A 17,794-nucleotide genomic window follows, 5' to 3' on the forward strand; every position below is an offset into this window, starting at 1 on the left:
TAAATTTTGTGCATTACTAAATAGGTTACCATGTACATGAACGATAAGCTACTTTAACCCTTTCATCAGCAATACCAAGACATCTCACTCCTTAAACACCTCTCATTTCAGCAAAGAAACCAAAAATTAATTAATAGTAAATCACACTTGTCCATCAAAGATATTTTTCTTCTCTCATATCTTCCCTGACTTGTCAGATTACCTGGCAATGAGCAGAGCCATTTTAGTTCCATTTTGTTAATAGGGGGGGGGGGGAGATAATATTTGAAATAGTTTTTTTCCCTTTCTTTTTTTTTTACCTAATTAACACTGGAACCGCGGCATGGGTCAATTTGAGCAAAATGAAACTATTTCATTTATCTCAAAAACTCAAGTGCAGATGATTTAAAATTTCTTTGGCTTTTCATAATATCATATAAGTATTTAATTCATGAAAATTTTATTTTCTTCACATTTTGTATTTTAGAGCTATAAGCACTTAGTACATCTAGAACTATGGTTTGAGTCATTCTGACCCAACATATTATCCATAGGAAAAAAAAGGGTATACAATTTTCTTGGAAGTGGTTACCCTCTCTAAATTGTATTTCTAAATAGAAATAGTGAAGAATACGGGTCTTTCAAGGTCAAGGCCAATTTATTGTCTGAGATTATCTTTTTCCTAATGAAGGAATGGAAGTATAGCTAAAAAAATTTTCTTTGTAAACTTGAATACCTGATGTTCTGATGGGAAACAAGAACGGTTTTTGGGAAAGTAAAACCTCAACTCTAGAAAAAATGTATAGCTGAAATTTCTGTAAGAAAACGATATCACAGAAAATAAATAAAATTTTGGCTAGCAGTTGAGGTTGGTTGACACCAAATGCGTTTTGAACAGGTTTCCCAAATTTTGGGAAGGATCAGATTCCAATAAATGTCCCTTTCAGAGTGAATGAGGGTATGTAGTGATGCAAATGATCAAGCCATTTGAGAACAAGTTCATAAATGCTACAACTAACAATATTTTACACTACACTGAAGCTGACTCAAATGCGAAATATACGAGCTTAGGGACGATGAAACAAAATCGAAGAGAAGTACCTAACACAATAAAGATAGTAAAACTACAGTTGCATGTAACATTGCTACTGGGAAACAGTGATACCATAATGAAAATTTATCAAGGAAAAATGGATAAAAAATTTTCATTACTCAGCATGCTTCATTTGACAGTCGATATTGACAGTAGTAGCCCCAAAAAGCTTCCAGAAACAATTTCACATTATACAATTCAACAAAATTCGCCACAGATTTAGCAGATCAAATAGCCAGAACTTATTTGGTGAAAGTAACATCTTGCAAGTGGCATGTTCTTGTTTTATACATCTTAGATCTCATTATAATAAATTTCTGGATTTTGTATGGAACAGTACAGAATGGAAAAACTATTTTTTAAACGTGGTTCGTCTAAAATCTTATTGAAGGGCTGCGTTCATCATACATGTCGCTCTAGTGCAAGAGGAAATGTTCATGCACTCTTAATCATGTAACTGTTCATTAGCCATAAAATATATATATACAAAAATTGAATGAGTTTGATGGCAGGTAACAAAAAAATAAAGGGGAAAAACCTATAAATTTTTGCATGGGTTGAGCAATTTTGACATGCAGTAAATGTACAAGAGTCATGGAAAAAATTTGCTCCAAACTACTCATAATAAATTCCATTCATCGGTAAGAAATCAATACTTATATGACAGAATCTATTATTCATATTCTCATACTTAATTTGACACACTTACTTTACATCTGTTATATTATGGGATTACTGAAAAAATTTTTGTGCTGAACAATGTAAATACTGTACAGAGAATCTTATTTTTACTAAATTAATCATTTCTTAGCTAATTTTGGAGTCTATTTTACATTCATTAACAAATATATTTTTCTGTTATCGATTACACAACTGAACAACATCGAATAAGAGTGGGGGGGAACCCCAGGAACAGAAAATAAATTCCTATTTTCGCTATGGAACACAGTTTCTTCATAGTTTGGGTTCATTCAACCCAGTCCGCGGTTCTAGTGTTAGAAGATTAAAAGTAGCAAAGGAATATACTTACAGAATATATGATAGAAAAAGATGAGTACATCTCATCATGTTCCAATTGTTTTTAAAGCTTACCATAATTTTGACACACACACACACAGAAAGATTAAGATCAGCCACAGATCAGATTAAAAATTAATCTATTCAAATGACTAATCAATGATTTTCGATAAAGGAAAATATTCTATTGAGGCACAAAAATGTGAGCTATCCTCCCTTTTTAAAGACTTTTAACACGATACTTACGTAAGCACAAACAACACTTTTTGGCATGCACCAGTTCATTAGAAATTCCTCAGAGGCATATTTACCATATTCTCATGCATTTCAGAGCATGCCAGAAAAATATAAATATTTTTTCAGAACTTGACTGTAGTTTTGGGTATAATTTTCACATTCAACAAAAATGTTGAATAATCGTTTTAATTGGTAATTTAAAATTTTGAGCGTCTTTATATGGCTGATCTTCTCAATATAATTCAGCCTTAACAGGGTTTCTTTTTTCATTTGCAAAAGTTACAATGGGATCATCATAAAATATCCAGGTTTCATCATCAAAATATCTGGTGTTCATTGAAACCTTCAGCAATATTTCGAAAATAGTTTTGAAGTGAACAGAAGTCAGTTTGTGTATTTCTTTGGCTTCCAGCTAAGGCTGAAAATAATTGTTGTAAATGGCGGTGACTATACAATTGAGTTAAAATTGAATGTCCATTTAAAATTTTGTGATTTTAATAGGTTCCAGCCACCTTCTTAAGCAATTTACTTGTTGTGGCATCAGATTTTGTACTTGTATTTAAATGTTAGTACATGTCAAAGCACTTGAGTATACTACAGACATGGGTTTAAAATTTATCAAAACTGAAAGAGCAATTAAAAAAATGCTCAAATAACAGAGGAAGACCTAATGGCAACAAAGAGACTCCCAATCTAATCTACAGTTGATGGTCAGAAGATTAAAAAAATTTCAATTTTTTTAAATTTAGATAAAACAAAAAATTTATTTAACATGAGAAAGTGAAAAAAAAAATTAACATGAGAAAGTGGTTAATAAGAAAATATGAATTTAATAATATTGATATAATGTATATGAGAGAGAGAATTTAATAATTAAATTTACTAAACTGAACAACATCGAAACTTCTTCTACCCAGCATGATCACACACACACACACACACACAAATCACCAATGATTTGAAACCTATATATAAAACATGGTGTACCTCAATTTTTTTTGGTATAACCAGCTTTATGTGTGGGTATACAGCATAAGGTGCAAGTATGGTGCAGCAGTAGCAAGTGTATCCTGATAAAACTGATCTCCCCATTAAAAAGTCTCGCCATAGAGAGCAACAGGCCTACAACGGTACAGTTATTCAATCGTTACACTTCACTCATAGTTAGAAAAGTTCATTATAGATGGCACCACTACACGTAACAATCATCACACTGAAACAAACTTCAGGTTAGATTCACAACATGTACACGCACATTGAAACATGTATCAATTCACTAGATGTTCCGCAGAGGAATATGAACAAGGTGCATGTGTGGCTTAGTACTGGTAGTTGGCAATAGCAGAACTCTCCAAACACAACACAGCACCTCAGACATTCATGTGCATGTTAGGCGCTTACACAGTGTGTCAAATAATTTTTAATGCTTGGTGTGTGAAATGAAATAGAAACAAGAATTTATTGTTTTGGCTTTTTATTCAAAATAAGCCCCTCTGGCTTCAATACACTTGTTACAACAACTCAGTAATGATTTGAATGCCTGTTCTAGTTCAATTCGCAGAAATGTCTCCAAAGCATGTGTCGAAGCTTTTTTTTTTTTTTTTTGGCTTGTTGCGAATCTTTTTATTTCCATTTCGCGCGTAATTTCCACTTAATCTTTGGATAATACTAAAAATACCATGTTTCATCTCCTTTACACTTCAAACCCAAATATGTCAAAATCTGGAATGTGTGTCGCAGAACAATCTGGAAGAACTTTAAGAGGTTTAGAAAACACTATTATGGGAATTTTTATCGCAGAACATTTCCAGTCAGCCGAGGGTTTGTTGCAAAACAATGCAAAACATTCAGCTTTGGGGCCTGTAACAACCAATTTTAAGAAGTTTGGATCATTTTCAGCAACTGAAATGATGTCTCTGCACTTCTCATTGATTTTCGTTCATTGGTTAAAGTGTGTGGAACAAATTTAGCACAGACTTTTGTTTTTGCCAAATCTTCATGCAGGATGGTTTGAATTTTTTCTTTGCTGATGTTTAAAAACTCTTTCATCATTCTCAATGACGTACAGCATTGTTTGCCCTGAAATCCCACATTTTTTTCAATAATTTCAGGTGTCCTAGATGAACTTAGTCTTCTGGTATGCATTATCACCTTCTAGCATATCTCTTCTGTCCAAAAAACGTTTCTGCCACAGGAAAACATTTAATCTACTTAAAGAAAACTCACTATATACTTGTTTCATCAATTGGTATGTTTCCAAGGCACTTTTACTAAGTTTTGCATTACATTTAAATAACAGCTCTTTGTTCAATCTTAATAGTGAAACCTGTCTGTGACGGACACTGTATGAGATGGAAACTTGTCTTAACGGAATCAAAATATAGTCTCTTCAATGATTAGTGCTTATATTTGCACTTTTATAAAATGGAAATCTTTCTAAAACGGAATATTATTTCAGTCTATAGATGTTCTGTTTCGTACAGGTTTTGCTGTACTTCAACATGAAAAAGTTTCACTTCTCTAATGAATGTCCTTAGACATTGACAACCATTTGAGTTGTATTAACAAATGGGCAGAACTTTTGACAGGTATCACACATGCAGGATTACACTTATAGCACCACTATATAGGCTGAGATCTAGCACATCTTAAAAATTCTTTGACACACTGTGTGCATTTTGAATTTTTGTGGTGACCTTTCAGTTAAAGAATTAATTGGAACATGGACTAAGTCACTGGTTCGGATGTGTATAACTGAGAAAGCAAGCCTAAAGTAAAGAATGAATGCCAAAGCTACCAATTCAACCATATGGTATCCTTCTATAAATCACATTCTCATGCCAGTCGCAGTAGGATTGTATTCTATAGAGTATAGTTAGTGATGGTTGTTTTTTACTCTTCATCTTCTATTAATTTTTAAAGAGGGGGCCTTTGTTGGTTTCAATATTGTCACGTCCAATTTTTTAATTCATAAACTTTTTGCATGCTTTTGTTCTTTCGTTCCTTTTCATTGCATTATCCCACTTTATTACCTCTATGGCTTTATTCCTAAATCTGTGCTACCCTTGCCACTCCAGAGTGTCTGTGAACACCTCTTTATCCGGCACTATATCTCATACCAATCCTCCCACAGACTTTATTTCTGATCAGCATTTCAGTGTGAGCATGACCTTGGAGAATACATTCATATTCCACCTCACATCAATTGTTTAGAAATTACTGATAGTAATGTTTATGAGGATCAGTGGCAGTAATGTAATCAATGTGATATTTTCTTTAAAAAAAAATAATTTCTCAATCATGTCATCCAACTAATTAAAATAATTTTAATATTTACCTTTACTAACTTCACTGCAATTTTTCTGCCCAGACCAGTCCCCAGATGTCTCGCACTTGACATTGAATGGTTCAGTTGGAGTGAAATCAGAATTACATTGCCATGTGCATTCTGAAGATGCAGGAACTTCTTGTTTGCATTTATCAGTTTTTAGAGTGGCATTCTTCAACTCCAAAGGTGCGCAAAATCTTTCTGCAATAAAAAAAATAAAATAAATAAACTGAGTTTCATTCCAAGTGAAATTATAGAGTAAAACATTTTGCTTTTTATGATATATAAAAAATATAGTGCAACATCTATAAGACAGGCATCAGCCCTAAATAACTTTTTAGTAACTCCATTTTTCTGAAAACTGACAACGTACTTCCACGTTGGTAAACTTTAGTGTGATAAAAAAATGAACATTGGGAGGAGAGTGCAAATTTCAGAAGCTCAGGAGAACCACAATAACAAAAAAAAACCCTGTTTTAGATGGTTTATTAGCAGCATACTGTACATCAAGCATGAATTATCTGATTTACTGAAACATGTTACATTCAGAAATGAAATCTCAGTTCTTATTATGAATAATACAATTTTCCCCTTATGATTATGCCCCCCTTAAGGCAGTCTGAGAAAAAAAAAAGTTGCCCAGACTGTCACAATAAATTAATACCAAATGAACTGACAACTGAAATACTTTGGCTAAAGATATTAGTTAGTTCTGCATTAACATTCATTAGCCAAAATATGATTTTAATAGAAACCTAATGGAAAATCAAATTATTCATTTAAAGTGAGACCAGAAATTTGAAGCTTTATAAAATACTAAAAAGCACTGGCAAAAAAGAAAGAAAACTGGCCAAAGGCTGAAATGGAAAACTTCACAAATGAGAATTTACCAGAAGATATACTGAAGATCTTTTTATTCTACACTATGTACACATTCTATTAAATATCATGAAGTTTCTCTATATGCTGTGATTAGCTCATTTCCTTTTCTCATACATGCATGCAGATATGGAAAAGATTAGCTCTTACTCAGGGTGCAACTTTGACTTAATGGGGCTCTGGGCAAAAGAGGTATTGTGGGGAGCCCCTATCTCGACTGCGATTGAAGAGGTTTTGTATGCCATCAAATACAGTACACGTTGTTTGCAACAACACAAAAAAAAAGATACACTATTTTAAATGTAATGCTACATTTTTTATGAAAAAAATCTTACAATAAATGCTTTTTTTGCATGCTTATACAAGCAAAATCATTGATAATTTCATCAAAATTAATTGAGCAATTTTTTTGAGTTATTTCCTAATTTTTGAGTTATCTCAGCTTCAATACATATTAAAGCTAAAGATGACAGTTTCTCCAGTAAAAAAGTTGAGCGAACTGATGGCTTTATCCTTTTTAATAAGAAGAATGATCTTTCTCTAGAGCAGTTTGATATTGGTGATGATGTCAATGATGATTCAATGCTCAATATTTGGAAACATCTGTTGCAAACATCTAGTGTTATACAAGGATGACGTCACTCTCCGCTACCATGTGAAGGCTTTTAACAACTGGCTGTTGCAAAGATATATTTTGGAAAGAGAGAAAATTCAACAAAACCTTGTTAAAAACCTTCGTATGGTAGTGGAGAGTGGCATCATCCTTGTATAAGTCGCCATCTGGTGACAGCGTCAGCAGTTGTGAGCTTGGCCTGAGTCTGGTCCGGCCGTCCATGTATGGTCCTTTCAGTGTACACGAGCTCCAAGGAAAGATTGAGAGATTCGGTGCCTCTGTAGTCTAGTGCGTTCACCCGGAAAGTGAAAGGACATGGGTTCGATTCCCCGCAGGGGCAGTTGAATTTTCTCTCTTTCCAAAATATATCTTCGCAACAGCCAGTTGTTAAAACCTTCGTAGGACTTATATGGTTGAGTGGGGAGCACAGAGGGCTGTGAAAACAACTCATATTGGCCACGGGTGAAAATTGACTGCCAGAAGAGCTATGGCATGACAGATGGTTGAGGAAAAGAGATCTGTGTGAAAAAAAATCACATAGATGCCACGGGCGAGAATCAAGTGTAAGGGTGCGTCCATAGTGGACCGCTTCTCGCTTTATCGCAGCTAGAAAAAGATTGTGAAAACTCATTGGGGCGGCCATAGCGCGCCCTCCTACCTGCTTTTACCGGCTCAAACTGCTTTTATCCACTTTAACCGGAATGAATTATTATTTCTTTTTCTCGCTTGACCGGCTCACCACTTGCACTTTAAAACGGATACTTTCCTCTAAGTATTAGTTTTAAATATATCTCCGTCCAAAATATATCTTCGCAACAGCCAGTTGTTAAAAACCTTCATCTAGTGTTATTTCACATTTGTGGTATTATGTCATCAACCTGAACAAATTATGAAAATTGTTGCAGTTCGTCTGAAAAAATGTTTGCAAGATCAGATGCATAAAGTTTTGCATTGCAAATGTACAGAATATTCATGAAGATTTGAGGATTTTATGTGGATCAAACATACAAACTTTCTTGCGATCATTTCATAAATCATTTTACATTTGAAATGATGTGAAGTTGAGGAATCAAACAATAGACTGACACATTAAAAAACATATTATTGTTGTGGATATAATATTGCAATAGGTACATTGTACATTATATTAAAATTACTGTACTAATATTAAAATGGGAGTAATTTATGCTTACAGTTATCAAGATTTTTTTTTGTGTTATCAATTTTTTTTTCATCGAAAGAAAGTTTTTTGTACATATTGTGATGCTGAGGTTGAATCAGACTTGCTTTCTCAATATCGTTATCAACCCGTAAGAATTATGTAGGAGGTCAAAATTTGTACTCTTTCCTTGCCGATGTTTCCATACTCAGTTCACAATACCCTATTCGGGTGGTAGTAGTAGTAGCCACTATAATCCATGTATGCATGAAGTTACTTTTCAATAGCCCACCTATAATGAAGGCAAATGTAATGTAAAAACAAAATTCTTGGTCAGTTTCTTTCAGTAGACCAAATTCACAGTAACTCAGCCAAAAGACTAAGGTTATCTATGGAACACACCATACATAAAAAAAAAAGTTGCCATAATTTGTGAACATATTTGATGATTTCATTCACACTCTTCATAGTGGCTGAATATAACAACAAGCACAGGATTTTAGCTTAAAGTAAAAATATCTTGGTTTAGAAGAATATGAAAAAAGAAAACAGTACAATTCAACATTTTGCAATCATTTGTGTGGAAAAGAAAAACCAAAGAGTAACATTTTCATACATCTGGTTTGATTAAACTGGAAGTGTGGTCATCATATTTGAGTCTGGATTTCCTTCAGATATAGTTATTTATTTGTTATTGTTATCAGAAACCTTGAGTCACAATGCGATCACATTAAGCAGCATGCACTGAAAAGAACTCCTTTGCACAGATATGCAGTAACATGTTTTCCTCTTCTGTGCTTGAAGCAAAAATGCTGGATTACAGGATGGGCCAGATTATTGAGAGTCTACTGTACTATCATAAATTTGGGATCCCCTTAAAACATGGAGCCTCAGGCAAATGCTCATGTGCAAATCAGGCTCTGCTCTTACTAGAATTTCAAGACCGGTAAATTTGGTGCAAATGGTTGACAGTGTGTATTAAAAACATTAGTCCAAGCTTCTTTTTTTATGAATTTTTTACTTAGCTCAATCATTAATTTAACATGATATGGCTCAACAGCTTTCTGAAAGAGAAATTGAGGTGTATATCTGAAAAGTGATTCAGAGAAAGATATACAGTAAAACCTTGATAAATCGTCACCTCATGTTATTGAAAAATTATGACGGCTTAAGTGGAGTGCCATCAGTTTCAAGGCATAATATTGTGAAAATTGCATAAATTTAAAGTAACATAAAATTTATTACAATTACAATATTAAGAAAATTTATAGATTGCAAAAGAAAAAAATTGAAGTTTTATCTTTTTAAAGCACTTATTACTTAACTTATTGTATTAAAATATACTGGTACAGTTTCGTTTATACTAGTAATTTTTAATTTAGACTAATCAGAGCAACTGCTGAATTAGTTAGCTTTTCTTCATGACAGAACTACTTACTTCCCATCAATTTTACATACATTTGAAAAATTTAATCTTAGTGTTTTATTTCTTTATCAGTAGTTCATGAAACAACTACAAGGTAATCTTGGTAAAATTACTGCATCACGAAAAATGTGTTTGACGGCAAAAGACATCCATGGCGCCTTCTCGGAGCAACAGTGAGTGTTCATCAACAAGCACCTCACGCAGCAGAATAAACTACTTCTCAAGGAGGCCAAGGAAGTTGCGAAACAGAAGGGTTATACTTTCGTGTGGGTCAAAGATAGTAAGATTCTAATGAGAAAGCAATCAGGTGATTGATCATTTCGTGTAGTGAATTTAGATGTATTAAAAAATTTGTAACTCAGGTATGTGATTGATTTTGCTTGTTTTTTTAAATGAATCAGAATTTGACATTTTCTACAGTTGATGATTTCAACATATTTTGTTATGACAATATAAATAATCTTACCATAGCCCACTTAAATATATGTAGTTTACGTGCAAATTTTGACATCTTTTTAGCATATTCAGATCATCTTGATATAAAACCCTCAGTAATAATACTCAGTGAAATCTGGATCTCTGAATGCGAAATTTTGTTTTACAAGATACACGGGTACAGAAGTTTATTTAAATGTGAAAACAATTGCTCTGGTGGTATAGCACTATTTTTTTCTGAAAGTATAATTTTTAATAAGTTGCATTTAAATGAGATGACATATGTTGATTCGCTGTTGGTTGATTGCACTTATAGGAAATACAAATTTATTTTATTAAGTATTTACAGGTACCACATGTATTCTATTGATACATTCATAAGCGAAATTAATTATTTGCTTGTTTATAAACAAGATAAAGATATGTATTTGATTGGCGACTTAAACATTGATATTTTAACATCTGAAGACTTAAATATTTTTTCTTATGTGAATTTGATGACAAGATCTGGATTCAATCATTAATTAATTCTCCAACTAGAGAAACCGATGAAACGTCAACTAGCATAGATCATATTTTTCGTAGATCCAGAAATTTAAATTTAAAAAAAGCTGTACTTCTCGATTTGTGCATAACTAATCATAAAATAGCTTTATTTTATTTAGAAACAGATCATGACAGCAATGACTCAAATTGTGAAACAAGGTGCTTTACCTATCTTGATAAAAATCAATTGAAAATCAATCTTGTGAAAATGGTTACGTGGGATACCGTTTACAGTTGTGAATCTGCAAACTCGGCAATGAATACTTTCTTGGATTTAATTATGAATTGTGTTGAATGTTTCTACTAGAGTAAAGTATAATAAAAGAATAAGAAAACCCTGGATTACGAAAAACATTTATGAAAAAATTAAAACTAAGCATAGATTTTTTGAGAGAAATGAAAAAGAAACCGTTTGATATTGAGCTGCGATATAATTTCAAAACATTTAGAAATACATTAAACAATGAGATAAAAAAAAGTAAGAATGACTATTATACTGCAGTATTTATTCTCAACCAAATGGTGATTCAAAATCTCAATGGAATTCAACAAACAAATTAATTGGTGAGGATAAATATAGCAGCATTGACACAGTTTTTGGCTGAAACAACTGGCGAAATAACGAATCCAATTGATATTGCTGAATGTTTTAATGACTTTTTTTCTAATTTTTATAATAATGTTTATCTTCCTAATAATTGTAATTCATTATATTGTTCAAATTTAAATTTTTTTGGGAAATCTTTTTTTATATACCCTACGGATAGTCATGAAGTATTGAGTATAATAAATTCTTTACACTCCAAAAAATCGTCAGGATTTGACAAAATTAATTCCATAACATTGAAGTGCATTGCACCATATGTAAGTGATGTCTTATCGTTTATTTTTAATTTAAGTTTTATAACTGGTGAATTTCCAGAGTGCCTGAAACTTGCAATCGTTTCTCCAATCACAAGAAAGGGAACAAAAAGAATGTTAATAATTACAGACCGATTTCTTTACTATCTATCTTCTCAAAGGTCATAGAAAAAATAATCAAATTCAGAATAATAAAATTACTTGACAGCATTAATTTTTTTAGTGAGAACCAATTTGGATTCAGAAAGGCAAAAAGTACAGAGGACGCTCTTGTTAATTTTCTTTCAAATGTGTATGTAGCAAATAACAGTAATTGTAAAGTTGCGTCATTATTTTTAGATATCAGCAAAGCTTTTGATACCGTGAATCATAGTATTCTTCTAACCATACTAGAATATGCAGGAATTCTGGGTTTGCCACTAAATTTTTCAAAACATATCTTACTGAGTTCAAAGTGTGAAAGTAAATTGCGTCTTGAGTACTAAAAGAGATAAATTACATCTGGTGTACCTCAAGGATCAGTACTTGGACCGATTTTATTCCTAATATACATAAATGACTCGTGTAACTTTAATTTGGAAGGAAAAATCACTGCTTTTGCTGATGATTTAGCTCTTTGTTACTCTGAAAGCTCTTCAATGAACTTGAGGAATAACATGCAAAATGATCTTAACTCAATAAGTATTTGGCTTAGAAATAATAATTTAAAATTAAATATAGGTAAATATGTTATTACGTTCTGGTACTTTCAATGATTTTGGTGTACTAAAATATCATAGTATGACAGATGGCTGTATCTCGGATTGTATGTGCACAGTTGTAAATGGAGTAGACACCTTCAAGTATTTAGGGATTTTTTTAGATTCAAAACTATTCTGGAAAACACATATTAATTATTTAAGTGTAGAATTAAATCGGAACATTAGGAAATTTTATTTTATCAGGAATAAATGTTCCCAATCTATTTTAAAACTTCTTTATTTTGCGTTAGTAGAATCAAGATTGAGTTACGGCATTACATGTTGGGGTGGGACATACGTCAGCAATCTTTCTTCACTTTTTATCACACAGAAGTCCTTCATCCGTATCATTCTGAGTAAAAATAGACTAACGCATACATTTCCACTTTTCAATCAATTAAAGCCACTCCCTCTACAACATTTGTACGTTTATAAAAGTTTTAAAATGTTTTATAAAAGAAGTGGCCATCTCAATCTGAAATTACATAAATCTGGAATGCAATTTAGACGTCATACTATACAGGTACCAAGGCTAAATAAAACTCGTTTCCAAAAATTTTTCCTTTATTTAGCTCCCAAAATATTTAATTTACTTCCTCAGTTAATAAAAGAACAATCTTCATGTACATCTTTTTTTATCAATTTAAAATCTTGGTTGCTAACTGAAGAAGATTTAAATTATCTGTTGGATATTGTAATGTAATCTTCTTTTATCTTGTATACGCTGCTAAATGCCAAATTTTTTTTTGTTTATCAATTCCATTTCTGTTGCCACTTATTTCTTGGTGTTATATATATATATATGATTTTTTTTCCTTTCTTTTTTTCTCTCGTTATTATTTATGCCAACAGATATGTATCGGATATTGTTTTTTGGGCTCACAAGCTTGCTTAGCCCCTAAACGTTTTGTAACTGTGTTTAAAAATCTTAAATAAAGGAAATAAATGAAATAAAATAAATTTTTCAAGGTAATCTTTCACATGCTAACTACAAGATAATCTCAAACACAGGATCCACTTTGACATTTTGGTTTTTCAACAAAGACAATTTGTTCAAATTTGAAGCCCTAATTAGCGAAGCCCATGAAAAAGTCAGGTCTAGCTCGAACAGTCCTTAATGTTTCAAAAACTTTAGTTGGCAAATGAACTTCCCCAGCGTAACTTTTGTAACTCAAACTGTTCCGTTTTGGTACATAAGGTTTTTATGGTGACTTTTAAGCATATGGCAATGCTGATAACAAGCTTTTTTTAAAGGAAGCCATAGAAATTATCTGTTCCCTTTATCTCAAATTTTTTCATGGTGACGAGTTAACCGAAATTAACGACGAGTAAACGAGGGTTTAATAGCACTGTTGTCTATGAAAGCTGTACAGGCCTGAAGAAAAATTACGAATTAACCGGAGTGACAACTTATTAGGGTGATGACTTAACGAGGTTTTACTGTAAATGAATCTGGCTGATCAAAAATCATGCGCACAATGCGTTAGGTTAGCGTGTGTATCCGTATCAAAAATGTTTGTTAGCCCAGGTAAATTGAAAATTCACTACCCTGCCTACAGAAGTTTCACTTCAAAAATTTCAATCACAGGCTGACCCAGAGTTTCTTGGTGAGATTTCAGAGATCTGTGAGCTTGCGGAAAAAAATAAATTAACGTACAGTGTTTTTACATTATTATATATATATTGAATGTTATTCTGTTCAAGGGTTCAAAGTCTTATTTTTTTGCCTCTGGGGTTTGTGGCTTTCATCTTATTATCACAAACAGCCCATGGAAAACAAAAGATTGAGTCTAGGAGCAGGGCCGTCTCAAGAGCATCATGGACCCCCGGGCCAATTGGTTTTCCTGAGGCCCTACCTCCTAAATTCTAGAAAATTTCAACCGAATCTCATTTATGTGAGGCCCCTTTTCTCCTGGGGCCCCCGGGCCGTGCCCGGGTGGGCCCATGCGTTAAGACGGCACTGTCTAGGAGATATTAGGAAAGAAATAATTAACATACTGCATGTGGGGTTCTTGTCCCACGTGCTGTCACTTTTGCATGTTATCTTATCAGAATCTGTATCCATTTTCCAACCTGAGTTCTTACAAGCAACCCTACAAGTTCCACCTATTATGTAGAGACATTCACCAACAACTTGCACTGTAGCGTCCATTGTTGCAGAACATTTCTGAACTACAGGAAAAGGAAAGACAAAGTTAAATTCTCTAATGTGACTCAAAACAGTGATTAGATGACGAACATTATATGTAAAAAAAATTTTCCCCTACTTTCAAGTGAAATAATCAATAATTCTGAAGTGATGTATAACAACAGAAAAAAAGATACCAAAAAAATCAGATACAAAAAATTGTTACCAAATAAGGAAAAAAGATTAGCTAAATTGACCAAAACCCCTGGTAATTGGCAAAAAAATATTTTAAATCATATTTGATAGCTGCACATAACAAAAACTGGACATGATGCCAGCCAATTGGCGCACTGTAATGATTTTAAATCAACATAGCAGGAGAGGAAGAAAAAAAGTTTACGGTTTGTATCATGTCAGTTTAGTGTGTGCGTGGTTGTGTTCATCCTGTTGTTTAATTTGTGTGAATGTTATGTTTAATGTTGTGTTTCTGCCATGTGCCAACCCCCCCCCCCCCCCGCCTTGTCCATCTTTGCTGTTTTTTGGCACACTACAGACTTTAATGATGGTAGCAAGCGGATACGATTTTCTGGATGCGGGTCATCTCAACGTGATGCAGTGACTATCAGTTTCAATTTATAATATCATGCAGATGAATAGAAAATTTTTTAATGCATGATTGTGTTCTCAGTTGAAAGAGTGACTCCAAAAAAAACGTGAAAAAAAAAATTGAGGTATTAAAATCTCACGAGATTACTTAAGGTATGTATATTCGAATTTGAAGTTTCATGCATATGCAATTTTGATATCGCAATTCAAGGGGAAAAAATTGCTTTGCAATGTGTTTAATGGGCTGTTAAACTGTAAATTGTATCAATTTAGAAGTCGAATAAGAAAAATATTAAAATATTAGTAATTATTACTTAAAAATATTCTAAAAATTATTTTCCTTTAAATTTTTGGAAAAAATAAAATATGTCTTTTCTTGGGGAAGATCTCACAGAGCTTGCTGAAGAGTTGGGTGAAATTTTTATGCCTTTGACTAAGGTTGCACAAATAAAACAAATCTATATATATAAAATTGATTTTCTGTCTGTGTGTGTGTGTGTGGGTATGTATGTTCTCTATACAAATCTACAAATTTAGATCGATCGTCACCAAATTTTGCATATATACCAAATGGGACTCGACTTGAACGATAGGCTACTTTAAAATTTCGTCAGAGCAGAGCAAAAAAACTGTCAGGCAAAAATGGTTTTTGGGTCTCAACAATCACTTTCAGAATGTTTACTTTGGTTACCATGGTTCCCTAGCAATGCGTTTCAGATGTGTATATGCCTTTACAATGGTTTTTCACTTCTTCAATGCTGCATATATATGTATAATAGTTTATGCCTTTATAATGGTTTGCCACTTTTTCAATCCTCTCAGTAATGAGCTTTTTGAATAGACGTCATGATCATCATCACTTTGAAGGTCAGGCAAAGGATGATCCCCATAGAAATCAGTGTTAAAATTGCAGATTTTACTGTAGAAATGCGGAAATTTGGTGGGATTTTCTGCCACATTGATAATTTTAAAAATTGTATAGAATTTTCGATTTTTTAAAATTGAGTTCGCTTAGAGATATACGAAGACCAGGAGATTAAATATGAAGTAATTAGCCGGACCTGCTTTTGAGTTGGATATTCGTGCAATGACATTGATTTCAACCTTTTATTTATATCGTCTCAAGTATGAAAATTAATGTCTCTGTATTGTCTTTTGATATTTATTTGCATAAATTCATGAGAGTTAGGATATTTTAAAATTAATTATGGGCCTGTAAAAAAGTTCATCAAAAAAATTCCACAGCTTTAATTAAGCATTTTTCAAAGCTGAAACAGGCAGATGGGTAACTTGAAGTTTGGGGGGGGGGGGGTTTATTGAAATGCCTAGCGCCCCTTTAAAAAAGGAAAAATATATATTCATTTCTACGTTTCTGTAAATATAAGATTTGTTTATTTCATGAATCGCGCAGGAAGTTGCCATATTGGTTAACTTGGACACGGTTTGTATGTCCCTCAAGAAAAGAGAGGGAGATATCACGTGATCCAAAAAAAGCCTCATTGAAGAAAACCCGGGCAGCGCCGGGTATTATAGCTAGTTATTATTATAGATGAAGGAAGGTGGTTTTAGAATTATTTGAGAATGACTCAAACGAGATGAAAGAGGGGAAAAGAAGCAGCATGACTTGGAAATGACCAGAACTTTCGCAAACCGAATCAGTACCTCAATATCACTAGAATCATAAAATCATCTGTAACAAATTTTATCCAATTCTGATGAAGCAAAAATGAAATGAGCTGGTTTTTGGTCAATATCAAAAGGAAATTCATAATTGTCAGTGTTCCAAAAAAAAAAAAAAATACTAGATGGCTTACTTGCTCAGTGTAGTTTCGTCTGAACTCCACATGATAGTGAGAGAAGCACTTGAAGAGACAAAATCATGATTTCGGAAAATTACTCATTCTTCAGCAATATAAGCTCAACAGTGAAAAACAAACAATTATTTCACTGTCATAAGACTCCCCCCAAAATTTTTTAGAGAAATAATACACATGAATTACATAAATACTTCTCCAAATAGATTGCTAATTTGAAAATTGAATTCTTTCAGCAGTTGAAAGATCTGATGATTGTCAAACAACTGAGATATCTGGTTCCGGCAGAAGTGAGAGAGCATTTTCTCAATAAAGATGAAACACCTTATGATCGGGCAGAAAAGTTGGATGAATATGAGAGTATAAGATAAAATTTCCCGAATAAGGAATCGCCCTTGAAAGTTATTAACAAAGTTCAAGACAGAAGTTACAGTGGATACAAGTCAAAAGGATTAAAAAAAAAAAAAAAAAAAAAAAATCGAAATTGAAACTTCAATAAAAAATTAACATACCAATGGGAAAACGGCTGTTGATGGAACCTCCATTCCCAATCCAACTCATCAATGGCAGTAAATTGCAATATAGCGATATGGCCGGAGTTGGTGTTTGGTAAAGTAGTGAGAAGAGACTGGTGTACTTCTCTCTTCTTCAGAAGGTGTTCTTCAAGTACTCTTGACTTAATCTGTAGATGTAGAAACTATGTCCAGCCTTCTTTGTACAAGTGAAACTGTGTAGCTTACAAACATCTTTCAAAGAAAGCCCAGTATGCTTGCCTTCAGCAGAGGAAGAATGAGATTATGATTTTTGGTCATATTGTAACAGAGGCTGTTGTTTTGAGAGAGACTGATTAAGGAAAATATATTTTGGGCAATTAAACAGCTTCATTATTTGAGGAAGTAAAAGGTTATAAAGAAGTTGAAATTCCTATGGTGA

At 33.0% G+C, this 17,794-nt stretch overlaps 1 protein-coding gene across 5 annotated transcripts in view; it reads right to left on the reverse strand.

Annotated features, from left to right (window-relative positions):
* Nucleotides 1–17,794, reverse strand: part of LOC149081282 (sushi, von Willebrand factor type A, EGF and pentraxin domain-containing protein 1-like) — a 92,851-nt gene that overhangs the window by 47,796 nt on the left and 27,261 nt on the right. For all 5 annotated transcript variants that reach the window (XM_089238119.1, XM_089238117.1, XM_089238116.1 and 2 more), the window contains 2 exons: nt 14,312–14,485; nt 5,664–5,855 (listed from right to left, as the gene is read on the reverse strand). In XM_089238119.1, the coding sequence (XP_089094245.1) occupies nt 5,664–5,855; nt 14,312–14,485 (366 nt within the window). The remainder of the gene's footprint in view (nt 1–5,663; nt 5,856–14,311; nt 14,486–17,794) is intronic.

This window comes from Pholcus phalangioides, unplaced genomic scaffold, assembly GCF_987345545.1.
Source record: "Pholcus phalangioides strain wild (caught in Gottingen) unplaced genomic scaffold, Ppha-v1.0 ptg000010l_1, whole genome shotgun sequence".
NCBI classification, from domain to species: Eukaryota; Metazoa; Arthropoda; class Arachnida; order Araneae; family Pholcidae; genus Pholcus; species Pholcus phalangioides.